The sequence below is a fragment of the Panthera pardus genome, unplaced genomic scaffold, assembly GCF_024362965.1.
Source record: "Panthera pardus isolate Hobbes unplaced genomic scaffold, ASM2436296v1 HiC_scaffold_8, whole genome shotgun sequence".
Taxonomy (NCBI): Eukaryota; Metazoa; Chordata; class Mammalia; order Carnivora; family Felidae; genus Panthera; species Panthera pardus.
The window spans coordinates 134,234,168-134,245,461 of record NW_026527013.1 but is presented as its reverse complement, the minus strand read 5'-3'; the positions used below and the strand labels follow the sequence as shown (position 1 = coordinate 134,245,461).

The following is an 11,294-nucleotide window of genomic DNA, read 5'->3' as shown; positions in this document are numbered from 1 at the left end:
TTTAAGTTTGTTTTTTGAGAGAGACAGAGAGAGCACAAACGGGGGCGGGGCAGAGAGAGAGGGAGGAGAGAATCCCAAGCAGGCTCCGTGCTGCCATCCCAGAGTCTGATGTGGAGCTCAAACCCACGAAACCACAAGATCATGAACTGAGCCAAACCAAGAGTCAGATGCTTAACTGACTGAGCCACCCAGGTGCCCCTAGAAATTTAACATTTTTATGTATCACAGTCATGATCTTTTCTTCTGTGATTTTACCCTTTGTGTTATGTTACAAATATCTTTCTCTACCTCTCCCCTTTCCTCCCAGTTTTATAAATATGAATTTTAATTTATAACTAGAACATTTAAATAGCAGTGCCTACATCAGAGAAGGTATGAGTCAGCTGTTCAGATAGACCTCTACTCCACTAGGTTGGTGTGGTTGATGTGTATTATTATTTAATTAACACTTACTGAGTGTGTGGAGCTGCTTATTCCCAATATGGAATACAAGTTGTCTGAAGCCATGTAGTTATTTATATGTCCAGAAATGGAACTGTTTCATGTGTGTGGCTGAACCAAAAAATACTTAAGTAAAGCCTTTATTTTGTTAATATGCATTCATTCAGAAACTCAAATAATAAAACCAAAAGAAAGATAATCATTCTTTAAAGTCACTTCATGAATTTTTCTTGAATTGGGTACATAACTTTGGCTAGGATTTCACATGCTGCAGTGGTTAAAGGCATGTTTCTACTTCATGTACTAGAAATGGATTTATTGAATAAATATAAATGCTAGATTGGGTTTTTAAATAAGTGGCCTCAGTGCCTGCTTGAGTGTCCAACAAAGAGAGAGACTCTATAAACTTCATGAAAGGAATTTCAGATTGAGAGAGATTAGAAGATCCCCTTTGCAAAAATTTTTTGGAAGCTGTGATAGTTAATTTTATGTGTCAGTTTGACTGGGCCACAAAGCACCCAGATATTTGGTCAAATGTTATTCTGGGTGTTTTTTGTGAGGGTGTTTTTGATGAATAGCACTTAAATTGGTAGAACCAAGTAAAACAGACTGCACTCCCCAATGTAGGTGGGCCTTATCCAGTCAGTTGAAGGGACTGAATAAAAGGCTGATGCTTCTCTGCATAAGAGAATTCCTCCTGTATGACTGCCTTCAAACTGACATTGGTTTTTTTACTGCCTTTGGACTTTAACTAATATATAAGCTTTTCCTGGGTCTTGAACTTTCCAGCTTTCAGACAGAAATTATACCATTGGTTCTCTTAGGTCACCAGCTTGTTAACTCACCCTGCATTATATTGAGACTTTTTAGACTCCATAAATCATGTAAACCCATTCCTTAAAATAAATCTCTTTATCTGTCTATCTCTATGTCTTTATGTATCTATTTATATTATTCTGTATATATACCAATATATTTGTGAATATAAACAACCAATGTATTTCTTATTGGTTCTGCTTCTCTGGAGAACCCTAATACAGCAGCTCTGAATGTAAACTTAACCAAGGCCAAAAACAAACTGTGACCGAAATAGCCCTTTTAACAAAATCCCAGTTAAGACACAGCAAATTTCAAAGCATTAACCCCTGGATGTGTCATTTACCAAATGAGAATATTAATATTCATCACAAAGTTATTGGGGTCTCAAATTAATTGACATATAAGGTGGGTGGGGAGATGGGTTAAACAGATGATGGAGATCAAGGAGTGTACTTGTTGAGATGAGCACTGGGTATTACGTGAAAATGTTGAATCACTGTATCATACACCTGAAACTAATATTACATTGAGTACTAACTAACTGGAATTTAAATAAAAACTTTAAAAAAATAAAGCATTGGGTAACTGCTAAGTAAATAATTCTTATTAATTATAACTTTTATCTGAAGTAACTCATGCATGGTGATGGCCTTAGAACAAATATTCCACCTAAATTACTTTGCAATAATTGATAAGCAGAAGCCCATTACCTCCCACAAACATACTATAAATATATACACACACTATGTACATGATCACCACACACAGACACAGACATAGACACTGACACATACATGCCTGTTTTGGGGAAAAATAATAATTCTGACTGTTCAACTGTTAAACATTTTTATTGTGGAGGCTTGTAACCTTTATAGGACATGCAAGATAAAAAAGTGTAAAATATATCAGTAAGCATATAAAATTTCAGCAATCTTTTGGACCAGCAATTGATTTGCAAAAGGGACTAGAACAGACATGTCTTGGGATACACAGTTTACAGATTGAATCACAAAGCAATTCCCCAAGTGATTTTCCTCATATAAAGATAAAAATATCTTTACACTTAAAAAGTATGTAGTATACTACATTTTCAGTTATGTACACAGTTTAAAAGTAAAACTATGTCCATGCCAGTGTCTGTTTTAAATGCAAAACTTAAACATAGGTAACAGGTTGATAATTAAAGTGTCAGGAAAACAGAAAAGATGAAAAGTAAAATCAAGCAGAGTTCCAATGGGTGCATGAGAATAAAAATATAAGCATATAACTGAAGGTTGAAAATAATGTCCCCAAGAACAGAATCTTAATATGAGCAGGAGGAATAAAAAGCTTTTAGATGTACCAGGAAGCTTTCTTTATGACTCAGGTTTACAGGTGAAATTCCTCAGTTTGAGTTCAGAAGAATTTGAATTTATTCCAGCAAAATTACTTCAATTGTTTATTACTGCCTCCTCCCCATCTTCTTTCTGAGCAAAGTGATGCTTGGATTAGGTCCAAAGCTCCTGGCAGGGGGAGGGGCTGTGTGTCACAGCATAACAGACGGTTACAAGTGCTTTACTTTGAAGGGGTCACATTTGCAACAAGTCTGACAGTCTCACACAATGGCCTCCATTTTATGAGCCCTTCCCTGGAGGCCCGCTGATCAGCTGAAAAGGGAACACAATGTTCAGCCACTAAACCACCCCAGTGATGGATTAGTTTGGAGTCAGGAAAGCGTGATTATTCTTGAAAATAAACGAAGCTGAATAGACATGCTGACCTCATTCAGCTGATGAGAGGCAGGGAAAGTTGGCTTCCACTCCTGCCAGCCCAGAGAGGGCTCAGTCCCACTTGTCCACCTTAATTCGTTTCATGGGGTTGATATAGACCATACTCGATATGGATAAAGATGCTACGTAATCAGATGCAGACATGAACTTCATCCAACTCTGTTTCTGAAAGTCAGAAACAAGCATGGAGAACTAGGCAATGGATTTTCTAATTTTGGTCTTCAGGGAGACTGCTGACCTAATGAAAGTTGATTAGTTGGACCCTATTTGAAAAGGAAAATGTGAAGAACAGGAAGGCACTTAGGTCTCATTATCTATATGACAAATATTCAGGCACAGAAAGTATCACAGGTTAAAATTTCAAGAAGTGTAAGGCATTAGTCGCAACATGTGAATGTAGATTATGTTTTCTAACTTGATAAAGATCACTTGATCCGATTGGATCCTTAAAGTGAATGGCAGCAATCTACTAACACTTCAGATTGTGGGGGAAGAGTTTGCTTAAAACCTGCCCACATACCTGTACACTCAATGGCTATAGCCTGTAATTCTTCCCTTACCATAAAATGATCAACATTTTAGAATAGGCACTTGAGGTTGTTCTTTTTTTTTCTCCTCAGTTCTTCATATTTCTCTCAAATTACCTTTCAACAATAGGTCCATGTCTCAGCCAATAAAACAATGATCCACATGCAAATAAGAATGTAAGGCAAAAACTTTAAATGGGTTTAAAAAATTGAGACCACCAAAAAAAATAGATGAAATAGCTCAGAAGAGACAAATAATAGTTACAAAAACTGAGTGATTTCTTTGTTCTGAACCGAGAAAACTCATTCATATACTGTTGCTATACTAGCAACTTGAAACTTGAAATTGGCACCAAGAAAATTAAAAGGAAAAAAAAAGAATCAGGTATACTTTTATCCCTAAAATGTCATTTATATTTCTTTCTGCATATTGATGCGAATATTGCTGAATATTTTGCCAACAGCCTCAAAGAACGGGTCACAGAAGGTGTGGACGTAGATGGAATAGACACGGCTGATGCACTGAATCTCAATCAGGAAACTCTTAATGCACGGTACAACTGCCCAGATGTGCAGGAAAGAAAGAATGGCAAAGTAAATGCCCCAGATAAGCGCCATTGGGATGCCAAAGAGGGCAGACAGCAAGCGGTAAAACCAGTATTTTGTCACAGTGAAGGTGGTGAAGCTGGCCTTCCAGATGCCATCAAAACTGTGTGTTCCTTCTGGTTCTGCAATCACGTCTTCAAAATCAATCTAAAAGGAAGAAGTGACAGAATGTGAGCTATAATACAGGAAAAGAAAAGCAACCACTATTGAGTATCCATAAATAGATATTAGTTTTTATTAACAGGTTCTGTATGAGATGCTCAAAGGCACCCAGAAGCATTAGCATCACTTGGAACCTGTTGGAGAAAACACAGATATTTGGTCCCCACCTAGACCTTATTGCATCTCTGGGGGTGGAATCCAGGAGAACTTTTAACATGTTCTGTAGATATTTCTTTAAAATTCCTGCCTTCGGGGCGCCTGGGTGGCTCAGTCGGTTAAGCGGCCGACTTCGGCTCAGGTCATGATCTCGCGGTCCGTGAGTTCAAGCCTCGCGTCGGGCTCTGTGCTGACAGCTCAGAGCCTGGATCCTGTTTCAGATTCTGTGTCTCCCTCTCTCTGACCCTCCCCCGTTCATGCTCTGTCTCTCTCTGTCTCAAAAATAAATAAACGTTAAAAAAAAATTAAAAAATAAAATAAAATAAAATTCTTGCCTTCAAGTAAAACCTGGCAACATGGATAAGTATACAAGGTACACAGTAAACTGTAAATGACATGACCAACACAACTACACACACAGTGTTAAGGAGCTATTGTATAGTCAAATACTGGCTCTTTGAAAACTCAGTTGATAGAATTTCTTCAAATTAGTTCACTATGAGCTATGAGTACTCAAGGGATGGTGGGGCTTGGGCAGGGCTTGGAAAATAGGGGTATGATTTGGAGAGGAAGAAGGGACCTTGGAAATGGTGTGAGCAAGACCCCAGGAATAAGGAAGGGTGATACAGTGAGTATATAGGCAGACAGACCTGTACACACAGCTAGAAAGACAGGTCGAGGCCAATCTTGATTTTATTTTACCTATAGTGGAGGGTCCATTGAAGATACTGGAGCAGGAAAAGCAGCCATTTATCAAGATGAATTTAACAGCAGTGTGCAGGCTGGAGAAAAGGGACTCAAGGCAGAGAGACTGCTATATCCCAAGTTTGAGATGGGAGCGCCCAAAATGAATAGCCAGGAAAAAGAAGAAAGAAAAGAATGAATTTCAAGGATGTTAAAGGAAGACCCCACAAGATTTGGTTACTTCAAGGTTAGGGAGAGAGAAAAGCCTAAAATGAGTCCTGAGCTTTGAGATTCTGATTTGCCTGCTAGGGGAAACCAACGTGACATTAACAGCAAGAAGAAAGTTAGAAAGGAAGACAGTTAAAAATATGGTAAGGGAAATACATATTTATTCAAAAATATGTAAAGTTTTGAGTAAAGACAGATGCAAATATCAGTGGTCCACAGCAGTGAATGCTGTGGTGGTCCCTGTTGGTGGCCACTAGGAAGTAATCAAATGAGTTTGCAGTCATATAGCACTTAATAGTAACCAAGTGCTTCTACATGCGTCTCCATATGACCTGGGGTTTCAAACCAATCTGAGAAGGTAGGTTGGTATCGCTTTACAAAAGAAGATCCGGAAGTTCAGAGGGGCGCCTGGGTGGCTCAGTTGGTTAAGCATCTGACTTCGGCTCAGGTCATGATCTCATGGCTCCTGAGTTTGAGCCCCACGTTGGTCTCTGTGCTGACAGCTCAGAGCCTGGAGCCTGCATCAGATTCTGTCTCTGCCTCTCTCTGCCTCTCCCCTGCTTGTGCTCTCTCTCTCTCTTTCTCTCTCTTTCTCTCTCACTCTTTCTCAAATATAAATAAACATAAAAAAGAAAAAAAAAAGAAGTTCAGAGACATGGAGGGGGACTTGCTAATGTGATGCACACAGCAATGGTGGGACCAGAATGCAAACACAACACCTTTCCTAACAGCATTCTCTCCTACAGTACATGTTACCAATGAATTCCCAGGAGCTTTTCTCTTTCTGCAAGGATTTATATAAACTTAACTGAAGTATAGGATTAAAAAAAATTAACAATGGAACAGTAGGACAGAGCCAACTAAACTGCTTGGCAAAGGCAGGTATATGAAGGGATCTAATGTAGTTTGAAATCCAGACAAGTTGATCATTGCCAGCAACAACCCAGGCAAGCTCAGGATTAGGGAGTGAGGGCTTGGTGACTCTCTGGAGCTTCTCAGTGCCAAGAAGCCACAATTGATTCAACACAATAAAACTTCTTTTGGAAAAAGTACATGATGCTTACCAATAAAGTTTATTTTCTAGAACATTCTGTTTCTTGATCTATTGTCCAATGTCCTAATAATGTAATATGTAAAAATGGTATGTCTGCAATTATGTAAATGAAGTTAAACAGATTTATTGTTCTAATTTTTCTTTGATTTAGATCTAGACTCAGTAGTAAACATTTAGTTGTGTTAAAATTTTAAAAGGTCGTATGAAATAGGTAGCAAGTCAGATCAATCTGTGCAATTTACTTAATTGTCTACTGTCAAGTTTTGTTTTGATACTGTATTTTCCTAAAGCTGTTAAGAATAAAAGCCTGTGGGGGCTCCTGGGTGGCTCAATTGGTTAAGCGTCTGACTTCGGCTCAGGTCATGATCTCATGATCTCATGGTTCATGGGTTCAAGCCCTGCGTCGGGCTTTGTATTGACAGCTCAGAGCCTGGAGCCTGCTTTGGAATCTGTATCTTCCTCTCTCTCTGCCCCTCCCTCACTCGCACTCTGTCTTTCTCTCAAAAATAAATAAACATTAAAAAATTAAAAAGAAATAAAAGTCTGTGGTTTTTCTTCATCTAACTGCAAGATACCCAATAGTTTTGTTTTTAAAAGGTGACCTTCTTTTGTAAAAGGATTTTGTGAAGTCAAAATTAATACACAAGAGCAGACATTCTTAATATGGGGTTAAAAGATGGGCAGTGGTGGTCCATGAGTGCCCAGAAATGGGAACATACATTTTGAGTGTACAACGGGAGAGGGTACCTCACTTTTATTAAAAAATAAAAACAGTTTACTATCAAAGGAGGGCAGGAAGCACTTTACTAGAGTAGGGTATTCCTACCTCTTTACAGAGCAGACTTGAAGCATGGCTGCCTTGAGATTCTTTTCCTAGGGAAGGGAGAGTTACTAACATTTGTTGACTGGCTATTATGTCAGACACTGTTCTCAATTTAACTCACATCAACTCCTAATGTATTATTCCCATTTTACAGGAAAAATGCAAGCTTCAGAAATATTAATAATTTGTCCATATAGATAAGAGGTAAATTTGAGGTTTGAATCTGGTCTGAAAGATACACTTTCTTCAACATATCACTTTAGAAAAAATATTTTTTGAATCTTCTCCAAGGCAATTATAGTATTTCATAATTAAAAGGCACATTAACAAAAAATATAAAATTGCTGAATTCTACAGTTCTGGTAACTGTAAGAATTCCCACAGTATGGTCTCTGAAGATGATATTAACAATGATGTTATAGGGGTGCCTGGGTGGCTCAGTGGGTTAAGCGTCCGACTTCGGCTCAGGTCATGATCTTACGGTCTGTGAGTTCGAGCCCCGCGTCAGGCTCTGTGCTGACAGCTCAGAGCCTGGAGCCTGTTTCAGATTCTGTGTCTCCCTCTCTCTCTGCCTCTCCCCTGTTCAGGCTCTGTCTCTCTCTGTCTCAAAAATAAATAAACGTTAAAAAAAAAAATTAAAAAAAAAAAAACAATGATGTTATATACATCATATATACAGTTGGTCCTTAGTGAAGATCTATGGACATATGAATGTGGATAAGATTTCTTGATAATAAATTTATTTTCTAAACCTAACTATAAATTCATTTTTTTCAACAAACATATTGAAAATTCTTAACTGCCAGTGAGCATGATTTATCTGCATGTAAATTTAGAGCTGGTCTCCAGGGGTAGAGAGCAACATGACAAAAATAACATGTTATATAAGTATATTCAATTAGTTGCTGCTTTAGTCCTGAAATTTTTAAATGGCTAAAGATTACTAAAAGTATAGCCATTTAGATTCAGCTGAGAAAAAGAAAGCAAGGCAGGTAAAGGAAACACACTGGAACCAGAAATAAAGCTTAGTTTCTCTCTACTTCCATTTCTACAACAGTAATAATAATAGGTTTTTGTGAGGAGTACATGAGATAATGTACGTAAAGTCTTAGTACAGGGATAGAGCATTATAATATAGCAAATGCCCAATAAATAGTAGCATTAAAAAAATTCCTTGCTGTGGTTGGCTAAGCTTTTTAATTGACAGTTATTATTATTATTGAAGCTATCAACCACAAAGCACAAGTGATTCAAAAGAAGTAATTTCCATTTATAATGATCTTCACCACAACCCTCTGAGATGCATGCCATTTTTCACATTTTACAGATGAGGGTAGTGTGGGAGGTTAAGAAATTACTCAAGGTCACACAAATGTTAAGTGGCAAAGCTGGAACTTGTTCAACTTCCAGGGTAAGCTCTTTCTGCTTATGTGTACCTGGGATTACAAGTCCCTATACTAGTCTTATTTGCTTAATTTTGACCCAGATAGATATGCTTCTCAAAATATTCACATTTTGATTATTAAAGGAATCATTGTTGATAGTGTTTCCATTTTAAGTTAGGACATCTAGTAACTAGGATGTTTTGCATTTTTGGTACTGATTGCATTTTCTTGGCCTTGCACAGTATGTTCTCACAATCCTGGGCACCCAGCCAAGAACTCTCACTCTAATTGGCAGATAAGGAAACTGAGGCACAGAATGATTAAAATGGGCCAGACATTCTTAAAGTCCCAAGTGAATTAGTGGAAAAGCTGCAATTAGAACTTTAACTTCCCGATTCCCAGGCCTGCGTCTAGTCCTGCGCTCCACACTATATCCCTAGGAATTACATCTGTCTCACCATATCCCTTCTCCATCTACCCCGTCCGTATCTCTAGGTCTCCTGTAAGTCTCTCATTACATTCCAAGGCATTGACTTGAAAGCTATCTCCATGTAAGGTTACGAGAAATGTCCTTTAGCAACGTGAAGATGAATGCTTTTGTACATTTATCTAGGGTGACATAAGCAGGAGGGAGTATTTTTTAAAATATCTTCATTTTGACATGCATTCACAATGCATTGAGCCCCAATAAAGTTCTGCTAGATAATCAGTAATTCCATATAAAGTCGGTTCACAATCCCCATCACTCAAAGCATAATTGCTTCAGCATTTTCATAGATGTTGAGAGCTGAAGGAATCCTAAAAGAAATGGAGTCCCATTTGAGAAATTGACAGCCAAAACTGTCAGATGACTGGATCAAGGATACCTTCCCACTTAATGGCAGACACAGGATTAGAATTCAGGCTTAGGAATTCTCCAGGCTCCTCTGCTACTGCTATCACTACACATCACTAGTCAATCTAGCTGCTACATTCTGTAGCCAGCAAGACAGCAAGACAGCTAGACTTGCATCTAAACTTGAACATCATCTTGCTTTCAATAGGTCCTGCAGATCTATTGTTGAATGAATGATAGCACCTCTCTCTGACAATCTCCAATATGTTCACTGTTTACATCCATCATTGGTTAATTTATCCCTCATATCACTCTGAAGTCTCATTTCCTCAGGGACTTACTCCTCTTACATGAGAGTAGGGCTTGCCTAGAGTGGGGATTTATCTGCTCACTTAGGTTTGGAGCAGAAGAGGAATTAGAGATTTGCTTTAAAACAAAAACCAAGAGGTGCAGGTGCCATTTATTTTCTTAAAATGAGATGCCTCAGATGAGCTTGACCTGCACCTCCAAGAACTGATTTTCTGTTATATAATCTATGGAACAAGTTGTCCTTCTGGAAAGAATCATTATGCAGACTTCAGGATCAAAGGCATAAATGTGTTTCAGTGATATTTCTGTGTCTTAATAGATGTTTTGTAAGGAATCAACAGTTTATACTACTAGATTTTTATAAATGACATTAAATTCCTTTGTGCAACATTGACTTATGATGCTATAATTTCAGAAACATAAGTCAACAAAAATCTAGCAGCAGGTGTTAAGGAAAACAATCTGTCTTGTGTTTTGATCATACTTGACTAATATAATAAATCTAAAAAGATTTCATCTTGTTAAAAGTATGTCATGGCAATATTTTTTTTTAAAAATTTATATGTACACAGTATTAATAAAATACAGAGTCATTTTTTGTCTCAAAAATCTGACATTTTATTTCTGAATAAGGATTTTTTTAAGAAAGAAACTTTAAGTACATTTAGGATTTCATAAGCAATGAAGCTTACATATTGTTTCTATGGGAAAGTATCTTTTTAGACTATTAGTGGAAATTGTGATTTATTCAGGTACTAGCAATAATTCTTTGATCTCAGAGATAAGACATGGTTGGTTTAGACTTGCCATGGTAGTGTTAGTCTCCGTACTGAGAGATTGGTTTAAGGAAAACATGTGGCCCAGTTCTGGATAAGTGGAAGTCTGCTGTGTGGGACTTCCAGGAAAGCTTTATCTTCCTTTTGAAAAGAGACAGAGGTGCATGATGTGGCCCTTTCCCCTTTTATCCTGCTTAGAATATGATGTGTTGCCTTAATGTAGGGAAGGCATCTTGTGGTGAAGTGACGTGTATATTTTAAAGGCCAAGAGTATAGAAGATGTTGCTTTTGTCATTATCAGCCTATAAAAACAATGCCAATAGCTGTCCGTCTCTAGACTTCTTATGTGACACATATATACACTCATTTTAAGCCACAGCTATTCAGGTTTCCAGTTTTCTATAGCAGAAAACACCCCTAAGTGATACAGTAACTAATAGTCTCTTCTGCTGGTTAACATAGTAGTTGTATATCTCCACATTTAGAGACCTGAGTTCAATTTCTAACCTCAATGTATCTTTCTAACACTACTAGACTACTCCCAGAATATGTTACTAACCTATATCAGAAAATACTGGCTTTACATTAACATTTAGTTTCAGTAAAGCACAAATAGGATGATAAATTATGAAAGAGACAAATGAACATATTGTGTGATAAATAGCATCTAAGATGGATCCCAATGATTTCTCCTCCCCTACTTCCTGTGTTCATGCCTCA

General features: G+C 37.6%; 1 protein-coding gene across 2 annotated transcripts in view; it reads right to left on the bottom strand.

Annotated features, from left to right (window-relative positions):
• Positions 1 to 2,089: 2,089 nt before the first annotated feature.
• Positions 2,090 to 11,294, bottom strand: part of CAV1 (caveolin 1) — a 34,756-nt gene continuing 25,551 nt past the window's right edge. For both annotated transcript variants that reach the window (XM_019418053.2, XM_019418054.2), the window contains exon 3: positions 2,090 to 4,309. In XM_019418053.2, coding sequence (XP_019273598.1) covers positions 3,968 to 4,309 — 342 coding nt within the window. In that variant the 3' untranslated portion in view covers positions 2,090 to 3,967. The remainder of the gene's footprint in view (positions 4,310 to 11,294) is intronic.